Source organism: Pristiophorus japonicus, chromosome 8 (assembly GCF_044704955.1).
Source record: "Pristiophorus japonicus isolate sPriJap1 chromosome 8, sPriJap1.hap1, whole genome shotgun sequence".
Taxonomy (NCBI): domain Eukaryota; kingdom Metazoa; phylum Chordata; class Chondrichthyes; family Pristiophoridae; genus Pristiophorus; species Pristiophorus japonicus.
The window spans coordinates 160110070-160135807 of NC_091984.1; the positions used below are offsets into that span (position 1 = coordinate 160110070).

Consider the following 25738-nt stretch of genomic DNA (forward strand, 5'->3'; position numbering starts at 1 on the left):
TCTGTTCCCTTCATTATCTGATAAACCTGAATCAGATCCCCTCTAAGTCTATGCTGCTCTGAGGTAGAGTCCCAACTCTTTTAGCCTATCTTGATTACGAAGATGAAGTAACTAGCGACACTGACAGCACTCTGTGTAGGCTCTGTCAAGAGCAGTCTTCTGTTTTCCAGGATCCAGGCAGCTGATCTCCAGGATCATGTGGAAGTCCAGAAAGACAACATTCATAGACATTCTCATATCCAACCATGTTAGTGACCTCTTCAAAAAATTCAACTAAGTAGTCAGACATGAATTATCCTTCACAAATCCCTGCTGATTCAGCTCAAATTTCTAGAAATACTCAACACTCTGTTTCTAAAGACAGATTCTAGTAATTTGCCCAGAACTGACATTAGACTGCAGTTACCTGGTTTCTCGGTCTCACTATTCTTAAATAATGGAGAGCCATTTGCAATTTTCCAATCCAATGGTACCATTCCCAAATCAAGAGTGCTTTGGAAGATTATTACTAACGCACCTGCAATTTTCTCACCTACTTCTTTTAATACCCTGGAGTGGAAACCATCAGGTCCTGTAAATTTTCTCTATCTTCAGTCTCGTTATTTTCTCCATTGCAAAAGTCTGTCATTCCCTTATTGTTGATTACAGTATCACCTGCGTCTGTCTTTAATGAGCCCACATTGCCCATAGCCACTCATTCGCTTAATATATTTATAAAAACTTTTACTATTAGATATCCCTTGCAAGTTTCTTTTCATATTCCTTTTTGCTGTTAATACTTTTTGTGTCCCTTTGTTGCTTTTTATAGCTCTCCAAGTCCTCTGGTTTTCCACTTTTCTTTGCATTTCTGTAAGCATGAATGAATGTTCAGTTTGCTGAACAAATCCTACTGGCCTTGGGTTCTTCTAAATTTGTACCAGGAACCCAACTAGACAAGCTCACTTCTGAACATTCTAAAACAAAGCCACCCTGTTTTCAAACATAGTCTTCCAGCATTGGAGAAGTATCCAGTATGCCTTTCCGAATGGTCAAGAGTCTTCACACTCTTTAAAGTTCCGACAAGTATAAAAACACAAAATCCTTCGGTCATGACTGCCGCTCAAGGCCCACAAGAAGATCAACCTGTTTGAAGCTGGAAAGACGAAGTTCACGGCTAAAATACTCATGTTGAAAAGGCTTACCATCAGACTAAGGCGAAGCTGATGTCAACAAAAAACAAGAAATTCAAAAATCCAAAACTTTGCAAAATAGCAAGTTGAAGAGAAGCAGCAAGAGGAAAATGAGAGAATATTTCCCTGTGGGAGATCAACAACAAGGCATGGCTAGTCTATATATGAGCAAAGAACTGGAAGTGGTTGAAAGGATGTGGTATTTATAAGATGTGGGGAGTATAACAAATGGGGATTTTCAGATACAATTCTAATCATTGGTCTATATATTTTAATATCCAGGTACTGGAAATGGGTAGTCCCTTTAAATATTGGTTACTGCAAGAATTGGGGGTAGACTCTACTTCCCCAAGGACTGTAGAAATTACATTCCACTGATAATGCGTCTACAGGTTGCTGTAATTAAATAAACAGCAGCTTTAATATCCTAATGTTTGTTAACTGTAAAGTCATTAGTCTTGTTCTGTCCGAAAAGCTTCTCTGATATCTATCTGTATGCTCAGCCTGGGCGATTAGCAGCTTAACCACTCATCAACCCAGTTGATTAGACACAGTGTGGGCTAGCCCATGTTATCTCTGGCCCTCGCCGCTTCTGGGCCCTGAACACGCGCCTCGCCTGGGCCCCGATCGCGTCGCTCTACAATCTCTCGCCTATCCTTTGCCCCGACTGTACCTGCCCACGCTCCAATCACCGATCTGGATCTTGGTGACGTCCCTCTTCAGTACCGTTGCTCTCCTGCTCCAGCACGCGCTGCTCCCTGGAGTGGTATGCCACCACGCTGCTCCTTCCGCTCCTCGGCAGGCTCCGATGGTGCTCGCAGGCCGCTCAGCCTGCTTGGCCAGGCCGCCACACTCGGGCATCTTCCACCCTTCAAGATTTAGTTCGGGACCTGGAATCTTAGGTCCTTCATTGAAACACCTGTGACTTTTTGACGTGGAAACAAGTCATCCTCGATTTGAGGGACTGCCAATGACGATGATGATTAGACATTGATTCCCTTTTGTACTAGAAACTGAGGGAAGATTGGAGCCAGCAGCTGCCTGATGCGGGCTCGGTTCTGACGAAGGCTATATATGCACCTGAACCATTAGAACCAGTCTTTCCTCTTCACAGATGTATCTCCAGCATTAACTTTTCCGGGGCAAAGGTGCAGATCCACTTGGTCCCAGAGGCACGACCCATTCACCACAAGGCGCGAGCGGTACCTCACATGATGAGGGAAGAGAGTGTAAATCGAGCTGGACAGGCTGCAACGCGAGGGCATCATCTCCCCAGTGGAATTCAGTGAGTGGGCCAGCCAGATTGTTCCAGTACTCAAAAATGATGGCACAGTCAGGATTTGCGGCGATTATAAAGTAACTATTAATCGGTTCTCACGACAGGACCAATACCGGCTACCTAAGGCAGGCGACCTATTTGGACGCTGGCAGGAGGCAAGACGTTCACCAAGCTCGACCTGACTTCGGCCTACATGACGCAGGAGCTGGAGGAGTCTTCGAAGGGCCTCACCTGCATCAACACGCACAAGGGACTGTTCATCCACAACAGATGCCCCTTTGGAATTCGGTCAGCTGCAGCGGTCTTCCAGAGAAACATGGAGAGCCTACTCAAGTCAGTACCACGCAGGTTTGTTTTTCAGGACGACATATTAGTCACGGGTCGGGACATCGTCGAGCACCTACAAAACTGGAGGAGGTTCTCCAGTGACTGGATCACATAGGGCTGCGGCTGAAGAGGTCGAAATGCGTCTTTATGGCAACAGAAGTGGAGTTTTTGGGGAGAAAGTTCATGGCGGATGGCATTCAACCCACAGACGCCAAGACAGAGGCTATCAGGAACGCGCCCAGGCCACAGAACATCACTGAGCTGCAGTCGTTCCTGGGACGCCTCAACTATTTTGGTAACTTCCTACCGGGGTTAAGCACCCTCTTAGAACCCCTACATGTGTTATTGCGTAAAGGTGAGAACTGGGTATGGGGAAAAAAACAAGTAATTGCTTTTGAGAAAGCCAGAAACATTTTATGCTCCAACAAGCTGCTTGTATTGTATAACCCGTGTAAAAGACTTGTGCTAGCATGTGATGCGACGTCGTACGGAGTCGGGTGTGTATTACAACAAGCTAACATTGCGGGGATGTTGCAACCTGTTGCCTATGCCTCCAGGAAATTGTGTTGGGGAAATTGATGGGATTGAAGGCCGATAAATCCCCAGGGCCTGATGGACTGCATCCCAGAGTACTTAAGGAGGTGGCCTTGGAAATAGCGGATGCATTGACAGTCATTTTCCAACATTCCATAGACTCTGGATCAGTTCCTGTGGAGTGGAGGGTAGCCAATGTAACCCCACTTTTTAAAAAAAGGAGGGAGAGAGAAAACAGGGAATTATAAACCGGTAAGCCTCACATCGGTAGTGGGTAAAATGATGGAATCAATTATTAAGGATGTCATAGCAGCGCATTTGGAAAGAGGTGACATGATAGGTCCAAGTCAGCATGGATTTGTGAAAGGGAAATCATGCTTGACAAATCTTCTGGAATTTTTTGAGGATGTTTCCAGTAGAGTGGACAAGGGAGAACCAGTTGATGTGGTGTATTTGGACTTTCAGAAGGCTTTCGACAAGGTCCCACACAAGAGATTAATGTGCAAAGTTAAAGCACATGGGATTGGGGGTAGTGTGCTGAGGTGGATTGAGAACTGGTTGGCAGACAGGAAGCAAAGAGTAGGAGTAAATGGGTACTTTTCAGAATGGCAGGCAGTGACTAGTGGGCTACCGCAAGGTTCTGTGCTGGGGCCCCAGCTGTTTACACTGTACATTAATGATTTAGACGAGGGGATTAAATGTAGTATCTCCAAATTTGCGGATGACACTAAGTTGGGTAGCAGTGTGAGCTGCGAGGAGGATGCTATGAGGCTGCAGAGTGACTTGGATAGGTTAGGTGAGTGGGCAAATGCATGGCAGATGAAGTATAATGTGGATAAATGTGAGGTTATCCACTTTTATTGGTAAAAACAGAGAGACAGACTATTATCTGAATGGTGACAGATTAGGAAAAGAGAAGGTGCAACGAGACCTGGGTGTCATGGTACATCAGTCATTGAAGGTTGACATGCAGGTACAGCACGAGCTTAAGAAATCAAATGGCATGTTGGCCTTCATAGCGAGGGGATTTGAGTACTGGGGCAGGGAGGTGTTACTACAGTTGTACAGGGCCTTGGTGAGGCCACACCTGGAGTATTGTGTACAGTTTTGGTCTCCTAACTTGAGGAAGGACATTCTTACTATTGAGGGAGTGCAGCGAAGGTTCACCAGACTGATTCCCGGGATGGCGGGACTGACATATCAAGAAAGACTGGATCAACTGGGCTTGTATTCACTGGAGTTCAGAAGAATGAGAGGGGACCTCATAGAAACGTTTAAAATTCTGATGGGTTTAGACAGGTTAGATGCAGGAATAATGTTCCCAATGTTGGGGAAGTCCAGAACCAGGGGTCACAGTCTAAGGATAAGGGGTAAGCCATTTAGGACCGAGATAAGGAGAAACTTCTTCACCCAGAGAGTGGTGAACCTGTGGAATTCTCTACCACAGAAAGTTGTTGAGGCCAATTCACTAAATATATTCAAAACGGAGTTAGATGTAGTCCTTACTACTAGGGGGGATCAAGGGGTATGGCGAGAAAGCAGGAATGGGGTATTGAAGTTGCATGTTCAGCCATGAACTCATTGAATGACGGTGCAGGTTCAAAGGGCTGAATGGCCTACTCCTGCACCTATTTTCTATGTTTTTATGTTTCTATTTCATAGAATCATGGAAATTTACAGCACGGAAGGCGGCCATTTCGGCCCACCGTGTCCGCGCTGGCCAACAAAGATCCAGCTCTGGGTCCGTAGCCCTGTAGGTTACGGCACTTCAAGTGTACATCAAAGTACTTTTTAAATGTGGTGAGGGTTTCTGCCTCTACCACCCTTTCAGGCAATGAGTTCCATTTCTTGTTCCCTGTTCTTCAATTCTTCTGCATTATGAAAGAGTGAGACAGGGGGAAGACGAGGGAGGGGGAAGTGAGGTGACTTCAGGGGAGGTCATGCATCAAACCCTACAAAAGTCTTTGTCAAGAGATGTTATCAGATTGATTTTACTACAAGCTTTATCATGAGCCGCGCATTTGTTATTTCCGTCATTTGGAGAGGAACAGTCAAATTCTATAAATCTGCTGCTTGACTTTGCTACTGATCTATTTGCTGTTAATCCATCTGTTAAGTAGTTTTTAGCCTAAGCCATGGTCGGAGAGTGTTTATTCAGCTGCAATCACCTGCGTAACGCTTCAAAGTAATTCGCTGCATGTAACGTGCTGTGAAACCTCTCTGAGAGAAGGGAGAAGGGGCTTTATAAATTCAGGGCTGTTGTTTCATTAATTACTCTTACATTATTTTTGCACAAAAAATGTCAAGAGAAAAATGAAACAAATAAAAAACAACTGATGGTTTCTACTTTACTGCACAAATATTTACAAGCTGATTTTGAAAACTGAAATCATTTCAATGCTCAGCAAGGGTTAAAATACAGTACTTACGGCTTCTTTGATCTCACAGCAGAACATGTGAAGCTGGAACTCATCTGTACTGCAATAACTTTCAGTAAATGCAAAGCAATTACTCTCCGAAGTTCCATCAATGTCTCGGACACAGAACAACACTGTATATATCGGAAATGCGGCTATCTCTGTGGTTGTAGCCTGATCTATTATCCTGAAGGGGGGAAAAACAGGAATGCAGAACTCAGTTTAAAGACAGTGAAAAAACAATGGTTCTTGAGTTTTTAAAAACAAATATAAAACAAATTTAACATGTGAACACTTCATACCTGAGATTAATTAGCCCCGATTGGGGTAGGTTGACTTTGCCATTTTACAGAAAGAAGCATTTATTCTTGTGATCTGCAAAGGTAAGCATGGTCCCTAATTACCTAAACACCATACTCTGTAGAATCATACAGCACAGGAGGCGGCCATTCGGCCCATCGTGCCTGTGCCAGCTCTTTGAAACAATCATCCAATTAGTCCCATTGCCCCGCTCTCTCTCCACAGCCCTGCAAGTTTCTCCTTTTCAAATTCCCTTTTGACAAAATTAATAAGGCTGTTAAAAAAATATACAGTATCCTTCTCTTTATAAGTAGAGGCATAGGTTCAAAAGCAAGGACGCTATGATAAACCTTTCCAAATCACTGGTTAGGGCTCAGCTGCAGTATTGTGTGTCCACTTGTGAGCACCATACTTTAAGGATGACAAGGCCTTAGAGGAGATTTACTAGAATTATACCAGGGATGAGGGATTTCAGTTACATGGCGAGACTAGAGAATTTGGGATTGTTCTCCTCCGAGAGATTTAATAGAGGTGTTCAAAATTTATGAAGGGTTTTGATAAGAGTAAATATGAAGAAATGGTCTCCAGAGGCAGGAGGATCAGTAACCAGAGTACACAGATTTAAGATAATTGGCAAAAGAACCAGAGGGGAAGATGAGAATTTATTTTACGCAGCGAGTTGTTGTGATCTGGAATGCACTGCCTGAAAGGGAGGTGGAGCAGATTCAATAGTAACTTTCAAAAGGGAATTGGATGTATAAAAGGAACTGGAATACAAAGCTAATATCAGTATTGGTGACCATGAAGCTATTGAATTGTCTTAAAATCCCAACTGGTTCTCTACCCCAGAGGGCTGTGGAGGCTGGGTCATTAAATATATTTAAGGCGGAGATAGACAGATTTTTGAACGATCGGGAGTGAAGGGTTATGGGTAGCGGGCAGGGAAGTGGAGTTGATTAGATCAGCCATGATCTTATTGAATGGCGGAGCAGGCTCGAGAAGCCAAATGGCCGACTCCTGCTCTTATTTCTTATGTTCTTAATGTCCTTTAGGGAAGGAAATCTGCCGTCCTTACCTGGTCTGGTCTATATGTGATTCCAATATCACAAAACTGTGGTTGACCCTTAACTGCCCTCTGAAATGGCCTAACAAGCCACTAAGTTGTATCAAACCGCAACAAAGAAGATAATAAGAATAAAACCGGACAGACCACACGGCTTTGACCGAGGCATCAGATTCGGATATGACAACGGCACACCAGCGCAGTCAACCCTGCAAACTCCTCCTCCCCAGATCATCGCAACCTCAGGTAAGCACCTCCTCCCGGTGGCGAGATACTCCAGGGAGCAGCACGAGCAAGTTGGTGACTGCGGCGAAGTGGAATTGGGCGACTACATTAGACGTCACTGGAAAGCAGGGAAATGATTGGTTGGCGAGTTCTCTCTTCTTTCTTGCTTAATTAATTAATTAACTGTTTACTAAATAGCAGCAGTGTGTGTTTTACTAAGGGTTAGAATTCTGTGGTATTGGTGGGACTAAAAATAAAACTTAATGAATGAATTAAATACATTAAGATGGCATGACAGGTGATGTGTCAGTGCTGCAACATGGTGGACCTCATTGAGGTCCTCGAGCTGCAGATACTTACCGCAGTATCTGCACCAAGTATCTGCAGCTCGAGGAACTTCGGCTCTGCATTGATGAGCTGGAGTCCGAGCTGCAGACACACCAGGGAGGGGAGAGTTACCTGGAACACTGTGTTCCAGGGGGTAGTCACACCCCTTAGGTTAACTAACTCAGATTTGGCTAGCGGTCAAGGACAGGAGGGTGTGACTACAAGCGAGGCAGGTAAGGGGATCCAGGAGTTAGTGATGGAGGAGCATCGGCCCTTGCTCTTATCCAACAAGTTCGAGGCTCTTACTCCCTGTGTGGACGAGAGCAGGGACTACAGGGAGGATGAGCAAACTGACCACAGCACCGTGGAATAGGAGACCATTCAAGCGGGGGGGGAGTAAAAAGAAACATTGGGACGGTATCATTAGGGGGATAGATATGATTCTCTGCAGCCGTGAACATGAGTCCCGAAGGCTGTGTTGCCTGCCCGGTGTCAGGGTTAAGGACATCCCCTCAGGGCTGGAGAGGAACTTGGAGTGGGAGGGGATGATTCCAGTTGTCGTAGTCTACATGGGTACCAACGACATAGATAGGACAGACAAGAAGATTCTGCTAAGGGATTATGAGCAGCTCGGGGCCAAATTAAAAAGCAGAACCACAAAGGTAATAATCTCTGGATTACTACCCGAGCCACAAGCAAATTTACATAGGGTAAAGAAGATCAGAGAGCTAAACTCATGGCTCAAAGACCGGTGTGGGAGAAATGAGTTTTGGTTCGTGGGGCACTGGCACCAGTACTGGGGTAAGAGGGAGCTGTTCCGTCGAGACGGACTCCACTTAGACCGTGCTGGGACTAGCGTCCTGGCAAACTGAATAACTAGGGCTGCAGAGAGAGAGCTTTAAACTAATTAGTGGGGGGGGGGGGGGGGGGGCGGCGGCGGGGAGGGGAGGTTCAGATGAGCAGAAACCTAAAAGCTCAAAGAACAAGGTGAAGGAAATAGAGCAGGGTAGCATTGGGGGAAACGAAAACCAAAGCGTGACAGGAAGGGACAGAATCTATAAAGATAAGAGTGTATCAGAAACTGGGTAAGAAAATACATTTAAAAGCTCTTAATCTGAATGCACGCAGTATTCATAACAAATTAGATGAGCTGTCGGCACAAAGAGTTACAAATGGGTATGATCTGATAGCCATTACAGAGACGTGGTTGCAAGGTGACCAGGACTGGGAGTTAAATATTCAGGGATATTTGACAATCCGGAAGGACAGACAGAAAGGAAAAGGAGGTGGGGTAGCTCTATTGATAAAAGATGGAATCACTGCAATAGTGAGAAACGATATTGGTTCAAATGATCAAGATGTTGAAACAGTTTGGATGGAGATAAGGAACAATAGGGGGAAAAAGTCACTGGTGGGCATAGTCTTTAGGCCCCCTAACAGTAGCGACTCTGTTGGTTGGAGCATAAACCAGGAAATAGTGGGGCTTGTGAAAAGAGAACAGCAATAATCATGGGTGATTTTAACCCCCATATTGATTGGACAAATCAAATTGGTCAGGGTAGCCTTGAGGAAGAGTTCATACAGTGCATAAGGGACGGGTATGTAAAGGAACCAACCAGGGGGCAGGCTATCTTCGATCTGGTCCTGTGTAATGAGATAGGATTAATAAACAATCTCATCCCCTTGGAACGAATGACCATAGCATGGTTGAATTTCAAATTCAGATGGAGGGCGAGAAAGTTGGATCTCAAACCAGCGTACTAAGCTAAAATAAAGGAGACTACAAAGGTATGAGGGCAGAGTTGGCTAAAGTGGACTGGGAAAATAGATTAAAGTGTAGGACGGTTGATGAGCAGTGGCATATAAAAACAGATAGCAAGAGTTTTTATAGGTATATAAAAAGGAAAAGAGTGGCTAAAGTAAATGTTGGTCCCTTTGAGGTCGAGACCAAGGAATTAGTAATGGGGAACATGGAGATGGCAGAAACTCTGAACAAATATTTTGTATCAGTCTTTACGGTAGAGGACACTAACAATACCCAAGCAGTGGATAGTCAAGGGGCTATGGGGGGGGAGGCGGAGGAACTTAACACAATCTCAATCACTAAGGAGGTGGTACTCAGTAAGATAATGGGACTAAAGGCAGATAAATCCCCCTGGATCTGATGGCTTGCATCCCAGGGTATTAAGAGAAGTAGCGGCAGGGATTGTGGATGCATTGGTTGCAATTTACCAAAATTCCCTGAATTCTGGGGAGGTCCCAGCAGATTGGAAAACTGCAAATTTAACGCCCCTATTTATAAAAGGAGGCAGACAAAAAGCGGGAAACTATAGACCAGTTAGCCTAACATCTATGGTTGGGAAAATGTTGGAGTCCATTATTAAAGAAGCAGTAGCAGAACATTTGGAAAAGCATAATTCAGTCAGGCAGAGTCAGCATGGATTTATGAAGGGGAAGTCATGTTTGGCAAATTTGCTGGAATTCTTTTGAGGATGTAACGAACAGGGTAGATAAAGGGGAACCAGTGGATGTGGTGTAGTTGGACTTCCAGAAGACATTTGACAAGGTGTCACATAAAAGGTTACTGCACAAGATAAAAGTTCACTGGATTGGGAGTAATATATTAGCATTGATAGAGGATTGGCTAACTAACAGAAAATAGAGAGTCGGGATAAATGGTTCATTCTCTGGTTGGCAATCAGTAGCTAGTGGGGTGCCGCAGGGATCAGTGCTGGGACCCCAACTATTTACAATCTATATTCATGACTTGGCTCAAGGGACTGAGTGTAACGTAGCCAAGTTTGCTGACGATACAAAGATGGGAGGAAAAGCAATGTGTGAGAAGGACACAAAAAACCTGCAAAAGGACATAGACAGGCTAAGTGAGTGCGCAAAAATTTGGCAGATGGAGTATAATGTTGGAAAGTGTGAGGTCATGCACTTTGGCAGAAAAAAAAACCGACGAGCAAGTTATTATTTAAATGGAGAAAGATTGCAAAGTGCCGCAGTACAGCGGGACCTGGGGGTCCTGGTGCATGAAACACAAAAGGTTAGTATGCAGGTTCAGCAAGTGATCAAGAAGGCCAATAGAATCTTGGTCTTTATTGCAAAGGAGATGAAGTATAAAAGCAGGGCAGTCTTGCTACAGTTATACAGGGTATTGGTGAGGCCACACCTGGAATATTGCGTGCAGTTTTGGTTTCCGTATTTAAGAAAGGATATACTTGCTTTGGAGGCAGTTCAGAGAAGGTTCACTAGGTTGATTTCGGAGATGAGGTGGTTGACCCATGAGGAAAGATTGAGTAAGTTGGGCCTCTACTCATTGGAGTTCAGAAGAATGAGAGATGATCTTATCGAAACCTATAAGATTATGAGGAGGCTTGACAAGGTGGATGCAGAGAGGATATTTCCACTGATAGGGGAGACTAGAACTAGGGGGCATAATTTTAGAATCAGGGGCCACCCATTCAAAACTGAGATGAGGAGGAATTTCTTCTCTCAGAGGGTTGTGAATCTGTGGAATTCCTGCCTCAGAGAGCTGTGGAAGCTGGGTCATTGATATATTTAAGACAGAGACTGACAGTTTCTAAACCGATAAGGGAATAAGGGGTTATGGGGAGCAGGCAGGGAAGTGGACTCAAGTCCATGATCAGATCAGCCATGATCGTATTGAATGGCGGAGCACACTCGAGGGGCCATATGGCCTACTCATGCTCCTATTTCTTATGTTCTTATGTTATGTTCTCACTAACATCTAGGGACTTGTGCCAAAAGTGCCCCACAGACTAGTCAAGCAACAGCCTGACATAGTCATATGCACAGAATCATACCCATCAGCCAACATCCCAGACTCCTGCATCACCATCCCTAGGCATGTCCTGTCTCACGGCAGGACAGACCCAACAGAGGTGGTGGTTCAGTGGTATAGAGTCGGGCGGGAGTGACCCTTGGAGTCCTCAACATTGACTCTGGACCCCATTAAGTCAAACATGGGCAATGAAACCTCCTACTGATAATAACCTACCGCCCTTCCTCAGCTGATGAATCAATACTCCTCAGTGTTTAGCACCACTGAGAGCAGCAAGGGCACAGAATGTACTCTGGGTGGGGGGTCTTCACTGTCCATCACCAAGAGTGGCTTAGTCACACTGACCGAGCTGGCTGAGTTCTGAAGGACATAGCTGCCAGACTGGGCCTGCGGCAGGTGATGAGAGAACCAACACGAGAGAAAATCCTACTTGACCTCGTCCTCACCAATCGACCTAAAATAGCTCTATAAGCATTCACCTAGGCAAAGAAGCACAACCACCAGCTGAACTGATGTAGTTTACGGCCAGATCGCCAGACAGATTCAGGGAATTAGATCGACACTATTTTAGAGATGCAGGTTAAGAATACTGTATACAGAAACATGCAGGTGCATGGAATTGGACTGTGCTGCCACAGCATGGGAAAGGGTCGACATACAACTGGCAATAGTCAAAGCGATTTCTAGAACAGAGCAACTGTGCTAATTTGCACAAAACTAAACAAAGGCCGTTAAAGCTGAAGGGCTGTTCAAAGTCTACTGACCATCTACTTCTTCAGCAACACTGCCTGGATGATGCATTTGCAGAGTTACTGATAGCAAACTGAAGGAGATAGCACATGGAGAGTTTGACAATTAGTGTTACAAATACTTAATCAAGCGTAGAATATTATGAGAGAGTTAACTGCATTTATTTTAAACATGAGAAATAAGAAAGGACGCTGGAAATACACAGCAAGTACATCAGCATCAGTTTGAGAGAGGTGAGCGTTATTTCCCAGCTTTCTTTCGGTTTCAGACTTGCAGTTCTTACTCGTTATCTGAACTGTGTCTTTTTTTGTGACACCAATCCTGTTGCTCTGCCCATATAGTGCAGGGACTGCGACAGCACACAAAGCAAAACGAAGATTTACAGCAAAAGCCACTTTAACATAAACCAAACTTTCACCAAAAAAAACAGGAGATTAAAAAAGTACCTGAACTTACAGTAGTGTCCATAAAGAACAAAACATCAAACTAGAAGGGTTTTAATGCATCTAAATTGCTACAACTAATTTGCCCTCTTTAACAAGTAAAAACACAATGTTGCTCACTGGATTTCTGCACAATTTACAGAACAATGTACAAAATATTCTGTAAGCAAACAATCGCAATCTACACTTACTAAACACAAGCAACATTCCTGCACAATTCAAACTACCAATTATTGTATATGTTTGGCTATTCACCTAGGCAGGACGAGGAACTATCAAACACAACTTTTCCTGATAGCAGCCATTGCCCTTCCAGTGCAGTTCACAGTACAGGGTATTTGTTTTACTATGTGTATTTACTGGGTAAATGTTGACTGTATCCTTAAATGCCTGTTTGGCTCAGTTGGTAGCATTCTTGCCTGGGAGTCAAACCACATAATCTGGGCCGATGCTTCAGTGTGCACTACAGACGTGGAGTTCTGCACCGTCGGAGGTGCTATCTTTCAGATGAGATGTTAAACCAAGGCCCTGTCTGCCTGCTCAGGTGGACAATAAAGTTCCTATAACTATTCGAAGAGGAGCAGAGAGTTTCCCCAGTGTCCTGGACAAGATTACTCCCTCAACAAACACCATCGACACTCTGACTGGTTATTTATCTCATTTGCTGTTGTGGGACCTTGCTGTGCATAATTAGCTGCCACGTTTGCCTACCAAACAGTGACTACAGTTGAAAAGTAATTTGTTGGTTGTGAAGCACTTGTAGACATCCTGAGGATATGATAGAAGTGCTATATAATTGCAAGTTTTTTCCTCAACCGCTCTGAAGGATGGCCAAGCTTTCCTGACTGTTATAGGTTGAACTTCCCTTATCCGGAATCCTCGGGACCTGGCCTATTCTGGATAAGGGATTTTTCCGGATGAGGGATGGTCACATTAAATTGAGTGGTACAGGTACTGAGCAAGGGGATATCGGGGCTGGCTTGGGGTTGGGAGTGTGGCAGAGAGATTATGGAGGGGGGCGGTGGATCGCGGGGTCAGGCCAGTGATTGCAGGAGTCGGCAGCAAGGAAGGACTTCAATTTGTTCATGTCGGAGTTCTGCACATGCGCCACCCGATGGCCGGGAATGGCTCCGGATGAGGGGCGGTTCCCGATCAGGGAGTTCCGGATCAGGGAGTTCCGGATCAGGGAGTTCCGGATTAGGGAGTTCCGACCTGTAATTTAAAACCAGGGAACTTGTATTTCCAAATGTTTAAATTGCGTCCCCCCCCACCGATCCACCCATCTCCAGTTTCATTGATCAACATTCATTTTTATATAGTTTAGACCCAAGCAAAAATTTTCCACGTTGAATCTTCATTTAAAAAACTGTTGGACATATCTAGTTTCTCACTCAAGGTGACACGTGGGTACACAAGATATACAGTATGACAGCAAGAGAAATGGAGTATGCTAGACACCTAAGCCCAGTCACTGGCTGCCACTTTCCTGCAGTCTATTATCCCCAACAACTTGCATTTATATAGCACCTTTACATCATCATAAAACATCCCAAGGTGCTTCACAAGAACGTAATCTGACAAAATTTGACACCCAGCCACGGTAGGAGATATTAGGATAAGTGATCAAAAGCTTGGTCAAAGAGGTAGGTTTTAAGGAACATCTTGAAGGAGGAGAGAGATGGAGAGATTTAGGGAGGAAATTCCAGAGCTGAAGGCACGGTCGCCAATGGTGGAGCGAGGGAAATTGGGGATGCGCAAGAGGCTAGAGTTGGAGGAATACAGAGCGATATCAGAGGGTTGAAACAACACTTTTCTGACGGATATCCAAAGTGACAAGGACTGAGAAACCAGTCCACCTGACCAGCGTCAGCCAGACTCGCATACATGTTTAGTGAATAACAGCAATGCATGCAGGAGCTTTCATTCACAGGCCTGTGAGATTCATAAAACAGACATTCCCTTCTGAAACTCCGAATGTAAAGGCAGCTAAAAATTTTGATTTTCAAAGCTAAATACCTGGCTGCAGCAGAGAAGTGCGACAGTGCAAGGTAGGCGGGGATTTAGAATACCACGACTCAAGATACAAGCTCAATTTAGGAAGGATATCAAGGCCCTGGAGAGGGTACAGAGGATGACTACCAGGATGATACCAGGGATGAAGGAGTTTAGTTATGTGGAGATTGCAGAAGCTGGGATTGTTTTCCTTAGAGCAGAGAAGGTTAAGGGGAGACCTAATAGAGGTATTCAAAATTATGCGGGGTTTTGATGGAGCAAGTAAGGAGAAACTGGCAAGTGAGTCAGTAACCAGAGGTCACAGATTAAAATAATTAGCAAAAGCACTAGAGGATAAATGAGAAATGTCTTCAAACAGAGGGTTAAGATCTGGAATACACTTGCTGAAAGTGTGGTGGAGTCAGATTCCATCGAAGGTTTTAAAAGGCAATTGGACATGTACTTGAAGAGGACTAACTTGCATGGTTTTGGGGGAAAAGCTAGGATGTGGGACTAAATTGGATAACTCTTTCAAAGAGCCGGCACAGGCATGATGGGCCAAATGGGCTCTTTCGGTACTGTAAGATTCTCTGATTCTAGTGCAGATACTGAAATGTGGCCATTTGCAGAGATTCGAATGAGGAGCTGCATGTGGAACGGTTGTGCAGTGTTGCTGATGGAAGGCTTAAGGCAGTGACTCAGCAGAAAGAGATAGTAAATAGTATGACTGCAGGCATTGATAATGAATGCTAATGTGAGTGAGGCAAAAGACTGATTTCTCTGAGGCAGCTGAATGACGACTTTTACTGAAGGTGGGTCAATGTAATAGATGCTCTGATTACAGGTCCAGTCTTAACTAGTTACATATAATTTGTTATTTTAAATAAAGGTGAAATTGGGTCCCAGGGAATTCAAAAAGTGGCAGATGTGTAAAACGAAGAAATGTTCTTGATGTGGTCAAAGGAGACTGGACTTTTATTTTCAAAAGAGACTATATTATGAGCAGTTTGTGCAGTCAAAGCAAAGAACAGTACTAGAGTATATTTAACTAAACATATTTGAAATGTAGTCAAGTTCTGTGGAACTATTATGGTGTAATGAATAGTGATGAGAGTTCAGTGTGGAGCCTGTATTAGTGCTGCTGGCAGGGCTGGGAGGGGATTGATTTCCATGGCCAAGGCATTTCAAATGCACAGCTACAAGTGCTACTCAGCCCGGGCGGGGTCAGATCGCCACCCAACACAGAAACAATAAGGTGAGCTCTTCGAAAGATTCCAAAAGAAATCCTTAACCCCTGCACCACGGTAAGGTGTCTCACCACGCAGAGGGTCCTATCCTTCCCTTAACACTCACCATGTGTAACTTTCACAGATACAGAGGTATAAATCTATTGTGCTGCTATTTTCCCAATCCCGAGCATTCACGTGATCACAGAAATTTACAGCACGGAAAGAGGCCATTTCGGCCCATTGTGTCCGCGCCGGCCAACAAAGATCTATCCAGCCTAATCCCACTTTGCAGCTCTGGATCTGTAGCCCTGCAGCTTACGGCACTTCAAATGCATGTTCAAGTACTTTTTAAATGTGGCGAGGGTTTCTGCCTCTACCACCCTTTCAGGCAATGAGTTCCAGACCCCCATCACCCTCTGGGTGAAGACATTTCCCCTCAAATCCCCTCTAAACCTCCCCCTAATTACTTTACATCTATGCCTCTGGTTATTGACCCCTCTGCTACAGGAAATAGGTCCTTCCTATCCACTCTATCCAGGCCCCTCATAATTTTATACAGCTCAATCAGGTCTCCCCTCAGCCTCCTCTGTGCCAAAGAAAACAACCCCAGCCTATCCAATCTTTTTTCATAGCTAAAATTCTCCAGTCCAGGCAACATATTCACAAAGTTACATCTCAGCAGGGAGTAGGAAGGAGGTGCAAGGCCCTACTTCTGTGAGTGAACAAACTCCAGTATATTAGTTGTGGCTTCATGCACAAACGCACAATTATTTGCAGCTAGTATAAGACACCAGATTACGCAAGGTGCATTATTTACACAAGTGTAAAATATGTAAAGCAATATTTAAAATGAAAGTCTTAGCATTGACTTGGTTCCTGCTTTTGTCTTAGAACTAAACAAGTGTGTGCTCGATGGTGGAGTTGCTACTTTCCTTGTTCCATCCTCATTTTGCACATTATACATAACTGCACACCTCACCAATAATACTCTGCGCTCAGTATCTGGTGAAACATAATGTAGACTCGATAGGACTGATTGCACAATTTGGCGCACCTGGCAAGGAGCGGCTATCATCGGGGGCACCAGATTGTGAATTCAACCCTAATCTTTACACATAGGTACATACAGCAGGTAGTTACAGAGCCTGACTTACATGTAATAGTGTAGTGCAATACTCTTTTCTTGGTATTTAAAAGCAGAAGTACACAAAGAAGCCTCAACACACTTTCTACCATGCCACATCTTTCAGCAATGTGCATGAATGTGTACTTCACTAATAGACTGTTAGCAAATATAAGGACAAACAATTTCACAGACTAGTTTGATACAAAGCTCACTTTTTCAAAGTCTGAAGAGCTAACCAATGCACGAGAAGAAATCACAAATGATGCTACCTTCCTTTGTTCGTAATAGACTAAACTGCTCCTTAACTAGAGGTGTTAATGGGCAATAAATACTCAAACAGCACTTGCTCTAAGGTCGGTACATTGCCTCTATGTAATGTGATTAGTAACTAGAGAGAATCTCTAAGACCAAAACTAGGGGCCATAAATATGAGAGAGTCACCAATAAATCTGAGAGAGAATTCAGGAGAAACTTAAGAATATGGAACTTGCTACCACATGGAATAGTTGAGGCGAATAGTGGAAATGTGTTTAAGGGAAAGCTAGATAAATACATGAAGGAGAAAGGAAAAGAAGAAGGATATGCTGATAGTATTAGAAGAGGAGGCTTGGGAAGAGGCTCCTGTGGAGCATAAACGCTAGCGTAGACCAGTTGGGTTGAGTGGCCTATTTCTGTGCTGTAAATTCTGTTATTCTATGCAAGATAATATTGGAGAAACTATCACAACTTTGAAGTGCAGAACAGTGATACGGTGTATTTCCAACACAGGTATAAAGCCGGGAAAGATACCAGGTGATGGTTAGCTGCTTCCACATGGCGGTGAGGGAATGGGGGCAATAAAGATCTGCGGACGTGTCACTCACACACCCCACACATCTGGTTATGCAGCAGCATTTGCAAAAACTTGAAAGCAGATCGCCTGCTCACACTCTCAGACACCGTAAGGGCTGGGACAGGCAGTAACAGGGAAGAAAATGGGAAAGCCAACAAAAAAAATGGATACATGTTCAAGTCAGGATGGTATATATCATGGAGAGGAACTTGGAGGTAAGGGTGTTCCCATGACATCTTGTCCACCTCAGTGGTCGAGGTCACAGGGGAAGCAGGTACTGTTGAAGTAAGCTTGGTGAGTTGCTATAGTGAATTCTGTAGATTATACAGATTGCAGTCACAGTACACTGGTGATGGAGGAGGTAGATATGGAATTCAATGGAAGGGAAACAATTAAGTGAACTCCTCCGTCCTGGATGATGTTGAGCTTCTTGACTGTTGTTGTGGCTGCAGCCATCCAGGTGAGTGGTGAGTAACCCAACACACACTTTATCTGAGCCTTTTTAAAGTTCCTTCCTGGGATGTGGGCGTTGCTGGCAAGGCCAGCATTTAGTGCCCATCCCTAGACAATGGAAAGGCTTTGAGGTGAGACACTTATTGCAGAATATCCATCTTTCACCCTGTTCTTGTAGCCATAGTTTTGATATGGCTGGTCCAACTCAGCTTCTGGTTTTTTAACCAATAAGGGAATTAAGGGTTATGGGGAGCGGGCGGGTAAGTGGAGCTGAGTTCACGGCCAGATCAGCCATGATCTTGTTGGGTGGCGGAGCAGGCTCGAGGGGCTAGATGGCCTACTCCTGTTCCTAATTCTTATGTTCTTCTGTTCTTATTAATGTTGGGGAGGTCCAGAACCAGGGGTCACAGTCTGGGGATGAGGGGTGGGCCAGTTGGGACCGAGATGAGGAGAAGCTTCTTCACCCAGAGAGTGGTGAACCTGTGGAATTCTCTGCCGCAGAAAGTTGTTGAGGCTAATTCACTGGATGTGTTCGGGAGGGAGGGGGGGGGGGGGGGGGTGGAGTTAGATGTGGTCCTTGCTACTGGGGGGATCGGGGGGAATGGCGAGAAAGCAGGAATGGGGTACTGAGGTTGCATGATCAGCCATGAACTCATTGAATGGCGGTGCAGGCTCGAAGGGCCGAATGGCCTATTCCTGCACCTATTTTCTATGTTTCTATGTTTCTGGTCAATGGTAACCCGCAAGATATTGATGGAGAGGGGAATTCAGCAGTGTTGGTGCCGTTGAAGGTCAAGGGAAGATGACTGGGCTTTCTTCTTTTCAAAATGCACTTGTGGCACAAATATCACCTACCACTTGTCAGATCAAGCCTGGATACCATGGTCTGCTTTAATATCAGAGTTGTTATTAATGGAACTGTTGAATGGTGCGTGAACATCCCTGTTCCTGATCTAATGAAGGAGGAAGAATCATTGATGAAGCAGCTGAAGATGGGTGGGCTGAGGATGTTTCCCAAAGGAAGTCCTGTAGTGATGTTCCAAGGCTGAGGTGATTGGTCTCTGACAGCTGCAACCTCTTACTTTGCATCAGGTTTGTCTCCAGCCACTGCATGGTGTTGTTACCTTTGATCTACACTGATCCCAAATTTGCTAGGGCTCCTTGGTGCCATTCTCGCTTGAATGCCACATTGATGTCCAGGGCAGCCACTCTCACCTCTCCTCTGACATTCAGTTCTTGCTTGCATGTTTGAATCAAGACTGGGATGAGTAGTTCTGGCATCATCCAAACTGAACATTGATGAACATGGTGAGCAGGAGCAGCAATAGTACTATTGACGACTCCTTCCATCACTATATTGAGTCTGATAGGGCAGCAATTAGATTTATCCTGTTTTTTTGTGGATAAGCCATACCTTGTACTGGAACTACCCATCATCATAGGCAGTCCCTCAAAACGATGACGACTTGCTGCCATGCCAAAAAGGATGTTTCAATGAAGGACCTAAAATTCCTGATCCCGAAATACATCCTGAAGGGTGGAAGATGCCTGTGCGTGGATTTTTTAATGTGTGGTGGCCGTTGCACACCAGCCACCACACGGGCCTGACAGAGCAAGGTCTTGGTCCACTGGCTAGGATTAATCAAGACGACTGGAGACCAGCTCTGCTGCACGGGCCTAGTGCGCACACACTGGAACTACCACTTCACTTCTGAAACCTGGTTCTGTTCCCAACCCAGGCTGACCTGAAGAAAACTGTCTCCCTCTGCTGATCACTACAGTCCTACTGACAGTGAGTTTGGGCACTGGGAATCTGCAGAAAACTGGACCATAGTTCAACATAATTGACCGTCTTACTCTGAGAACTTTGGTATTTCAAATGGAAAAATATCACACTGATACGCAAAAAAAAAGTGATCCTCTGTGGATGTGGTTACCCGAGAGCAGCTGATGCTGACACTGTGTCACACTTCAAAAAATGTGCCTTTCCCAAGGCAGACACAGCACTCACCTTCAGCACAAGACAAAGAGTTCTACGCCATCTTTGGGATTTTATTTGTTAAACTAGTGATAAGTGTCCCAATTGTTAGCACCACCTCATCGGTGAAATTGATAAATAACTGGTGTAATTTTAACTGAACTAAATGGCCAGCCTACCTTACAGATCCATCTGCTACATTAGGCACATACAGAGTAACGTGAATAGGAACTTGGCAGTGGGTACGCAGGTTGGCCATGACGCGAAGAGCCTCTGCTTCATTGCGTGGAGAAGTCACCCTCGCGCACCCCAGGTAGGTTAACTTGTTGAATAGCACACTCTCCTCTTCCTCGGTGCTGGGTGATGCAGCTTTCGGTGCAGGCAGCTCTGTGGAAAATACATACGAATTAATACTGCTCACGACAGGTACAAATGACATCATACGTGCAGCACTGATTCCAGAAATAAAAGCAGAAAATTCTGGAAATACACACCAGGTCACTCAGCATCTGTAAAGAGAACAGAGGGGTTATTACGTTTTGAGAGCGTACCCTTCAGTAGACAGTAGATATTGGCAAAAGGTTGCCTACCTGATAAGATCTCCTTGTTTTTAAGGAGCATTGTCCAGAGTGGACTGGGACACACGTGTAATGTATTTGCTTCATTGGTTCTTTGCTTAAGAATTCATAGCAACACGTTGCTGTTAAGAACTAGTTGGTTTATTAGCAAAGGTTTAACAATCACACTACACATTACCAGTTCATCCACCAGGCTCACAACCACCTGCCTCGTCATGGACCCCCTGAACCCAACTGGGGTTTTATTGAGTCCTGTGAACATCGCGTGACTGGCTGAGTCACTCACAACTCAACAGCTCCACCAACCTGTGAACATACACTTTCTTTCTGGGAAAACACGCATCAAGTGACAATCACGATGTCACAACATCGGAAGCATCCTTCCTGTGGCCAACCCCTGTGCAGTATACAAGGGCACAGCTTAGCCTGCAGCATCAATGTATTGCAAATACATTCCTAATGTAAATTAGGTCCACTCCCTGCAATGCCTGAGTGGGTGAGAGTGCAGTGTATGAAGTGTGCTCATCAGAAGGTTGAAAATGTAATCTAAATATAAGTAATATAAATATAAGTAATCTTTCTTTATTCTATCAATCATCTCCTCCGCCGTTGTTGGAAACAACAACTTGTATTTATATAGTGCCTTTAATGTAGTGATACGTCCCAAAGCGTATTATGCGCTAAAAATTTGATACCGAGCCGCATAAGTAGAAATTAGCGCAGGTGACCAAAAGCTTGGTCAAAGATTTTAAGGAGTGTCTTGAAAGAGGAAAGAGACATAGAAAGGCAGAGAGGTTTAGGCAGGAAGTTCCAGAGCTTGGGGCGTAGGTAACAGAAGGCACGGCCACCAATGGTTGAGCTATTATAATCAGGGATGCTCAGGAGGGCTCAATTAGAGGAGTGGAGACATCTCGGGGGGTTGTGGGGCTGGAGGAGATTACAGTGATAGATAGGGGCAAGGCCATGGAAGGATTTGTAAATAAGGATGAGAATTTGGAAATCGAGGCGTTGCTTAACCGGAAGCCAATGTAGGTCAGCAAGCACAGGGGTGATGGGTGAGCGAGACTTGGTGCGAGTTAGGACACGGGCAGCTGAGTTTCGGATCACCTCTAACATAAGAGCATGCGAAATAGCAGGAGTGGGCCATTTGGCCCCTCGAGCCTGATCCGCCATTCAATAAGATCATCGCTGATCTGATCCTGGCCTCAATTCCACTTTCCCGCCCGCTCCCTACAACCCTTGACTCCCTTATCGTTCAAAAATCTGTATCTCCACCTTTAATATATTCAAAGACCCAGCCTCCACAGCTCCCTGGGGTAGAGAATTCCAAAAATTAACGACCCTCAGAGAAGAAATTCCTCCTTATTTCTGTCTTAAATGGGCGACCCCTTATTCTGAAACTCTGCCCCCAGTTCTAGATTCCCTCACGAGGGGAAACATCATCTCTGCATCTACCCTATCGAGCCCCCTCAGAATCTTATATGTTTCAATAAGATCACTTCTCATTCTTCTAACCTACAATTAGATTCGGCCCAACCTGCTCAACCTTTCTTCTTATGACAACCCCTTCATCTCAGGAATCAACCTCGTGAACCTTCTTTGAACTGCCTCCAATGCAAGTATAACCTTCCTCAAATAAGGAGACCAAAACTGTACGCCAGGTGTGGCCTCACCAATACCCTGTACAGTTGTAACAGGACTTCTCTGCTTTTATACTCTATCCCCCTTGCAATAAAGGCCAATATTCCATTTGCCATCCTGATTACTTGCTGTACCTGCATACTAACTTTTTGTGTTTCATGCACAAGAACCCCCAGATCCTTCTGTGCTGAAGCATTTTGTAATCTCTCTCCATTTGCTTTTTTATTTTTCCTACCAAAGTAGATAACCTTTGTAGATTCTAGGGGCCGGATTTTCGCCAGATTTGCGACCGAGTTTTTGCCGCGATTTGACCCTCTGCGGCGAAAACCCAGTCGGCGGGATCCTCGGGTACCGGTTTGCAGCTGTACTTCCAAGTACCGCCGGGGAGAGGTGCGTTGACATGCAACGACGTAGATTGCGCTTGCGTCGTACTTTCGGCACTTTCCCGACCCGCACGCCGCGCCCAGAATACCAACAGGGTCAAACCTGTCAGTGCAGCCCTGCCAGCAGCGGTAAGTATGAAAACCTGCAAAAAAAAGTAAGTTATTAACGTTTTTTTTTCAGCGATTAGATAGATAATGGTCATGTAAGTTTTTTTTGTGTTCTTGGATTGTTTCGTTTTTTTTTGTTTTTCCCCGCTCCCAAGGCCTCTGTCGCAGCGCTCCCGGTCCCAGACTAAAGTTGCCGAAACTCGTGGTTTGCCCGCGAATCATCGTGCAACGCCTCCTTTACCGCCCTGGCGCAGATGTAAAGGCCGAAAATTCGGCCTGAAAACCGTAGCACAGCGAAAATGGTAATTTTGGCATAAAACTACCGTTTTTGCCGAAAACCAAAAATCTAGCCCTTTGCGTCCTCCTACAACTTGCTTTCCCCACCTATCTTTGCATCATCAGCAAATCTGGCTACATTACACTCGGTACCTTCAACCAAGTTATTGATATAAATTGTAAATAGTTAAGGCCCCAGCACGGACTCCTGTTTTCTGTTAATTAGCCAATCCACACTTGTATTAGCCCCAACCCCGTGAGCTCTTATCTTATGCACTCATCTTTTAAGTGGCACCTTATCGAATGCTTTCTGGAAATCCAAATACACGACATCTACTGGTTCCCCTTTATCCACCCTGCTCGTTACATCCTCAAAGAACTGCAGCAAATTTGTCAAACATGATTTCCCCTTCATAAAACCATGCTGACTCTGCTTGACTGTATTATGATTTTCTAAATGTCGTGCTACTACTTCCTTAATGATGGACTCCAGTATTTTCTCAATGACAGATGTTAGGCAAACTGGTCTATAGTTTCCTGTTTTCTGTCTCCCTCCTTTCTTAAATAGGGACGTTACATTTGAGGTTTTTCAGTCCGCTGGGACCTCTCCAGGGAATTTTTACGTAGGGTAGAATGTGGGAGGCCAGCCAGGAGTATGTTGGAATAGTCAAGTCTAGAGGTAACAAAGGCATGGACGAGGGTTTCAGCAACGGATGAGCTGAGGCAGGGGCGAAGACGGGCGATGTTACGGAGGTGGTAATTGATGGTCTTAGTTATGCAGATAAGAGGGAGGTGTTTATAAGGGAAGAGATTCTAGCTACCAGGACAGAGCTGCCAAATGAAACCTCTCCATGGCTGCTACAATAATGTTTGGTGAAAGTATGCGAGTTACTCTATGCTGCTGTTTTGAATTATATTGGCCCCAAATTGAGGTGGGGAATAACAGAATGAATGGTGTTCGCTGTTATTAAATCTTTGAAACTGGGATTTCCACGTTAGGACGCGCACGTGCTAAATCCTGAAGTTGCAGTCAGTCATTGGCTGCTCCGACATTGGCTGCGCTGTGGCCCCACCTCTCCCCCCCATACCATAGCCAGCAATCGGTATAATCAGGGAAATCAGTGACACTGACCAAAACTTGGGCTTTTCCGCAGTAATATCGCTGTTAAATACCCTATTAAATGTTAGGCCTTGTTGGATTAGGTGTAGTTTGTTCATATTAATTTCAGGTTTATATTTTCCCCATGTGAAAGCCCCAATTTTTGTTTTGCTCTTTATAAAATTTTTTTTTTTTTTTTAAAGTCAGAACAGGAGCTTCTTCATTTCCTAGTCTGTCTCTTCTGCACCGTGATTGGCTGCTTAGATGGCTTGTTTACGTCATCGCTCGCGCTATGGAATTCCCACTAAACGACACTGATCTCAACTGCATTGGTTGGTGAAGGTTGGTGAAGCTTGGATGATGTGGAATCTATATGGGTAGAGCTGCAGAACACCAAAGGGCAAAAAACGTTAGTAGGAGTTGTGTACAGACCTCCAAACAGTAATAGGGATGTTGGGGAGGGCATCAAACAGGAAATTAGGGGTGCATGCAATAAAGGTGTAGCAGTTATAATGGGTGACTTTAATATGCACATAGATTGGGCTAGCCAAACTGGAAGCAATATGGTGGAGGAGGATTTCCTGGAGTGCATAAGGGATGGTTTTCTAGACCAATATGTTGAGGAACCAACTAAGGGGGAGGCCATCTTAGACTGGGTGTTGTGTAATGAGAGAGGATTAATTAGCAATCTCATTGTGCGAGGCCCCTTGGGGAAGAGTGACCATAATATGGTGGAATTCTGCATTAGGATGGAGAATGAAACAGTAATTTCAGAGACCATGGTCCAGAACTTAAAGAAGGGTAACTTTGAAGGTATGAGGCGTGAATTGGCTAGGATAGATTGGCGAATGATACTGAGGGGGTTGACTGTGGATGGGCAATGGCAGACATTTAGAGACCGCATGGATGAAGTACAACAATTGTACATTCCTGTCTGGCGTAAAAATAAAAAGGGGAAGGTGGCTCAACCGTGGCTATCTAGGAAAATCAGGGATAGTATTAAAGCCAAGGAAGTGGCATACAAATTGGCCAGAAATAGCAGCGAACCTGGGGACTGGGAGAAATTTAGAACTCAGCAGAGGAGGACAAAGGGTTTGATTAGGACAGGGAAAATGGAGTACGAGAAGAAGCTTGCAGGGAACATTAAGGCGGATTGCAAAAGTTTCTATAGGTATGTAAAGAGAAAAAGGTTGGTGAAGACAAACGTAGGTCCCCTGCAGTCAGAATCAGGGGAAGTCATAACGGGGAACAAAGAAATGGCAGACCAATTGAACAAGTACTTTGGTTCGGTATTCACTAAGGTGGATACAAACAACCTTCCGGATATAAAAGGGGTCAGAGGGTCTAGTAAGGAGGGGGAACTGAGGGAAATCTTTATTAGTCGGGAAATTGTGTTGGGGA

General features: G+C 44.7%; 1 protein-coding gene across 4 annotated transcripts in view; it reads right to left on the reverse strand.

Moving 5' to 3' along the window:
• Positions 1-25738, reverse strand: part of rabgap1l (RAB GTPase activating protein 1-like) — a 626729-nt gene that overhangs the window by 539544 nt on the left and 61447 nt on the right. For all 4 annotated transcript variants that reach the window (XM_070887463.1, XM_070887462.1, XM_070887464.1 and 1 more), the window contains 2 exons: positions 20432-20639; positions 5739-5913 (listed from right to left, as the gene is read on the reverse strand). In XM_070887463.1, the coding sequence (XP_070743564.1) occupies positions 5739-5913; positions 20432-20639 (383 nt within the window). The remainder of the gene's footprint in view (positions 1-5738; positions 5914-20431; positions 20640-25738) is intronic.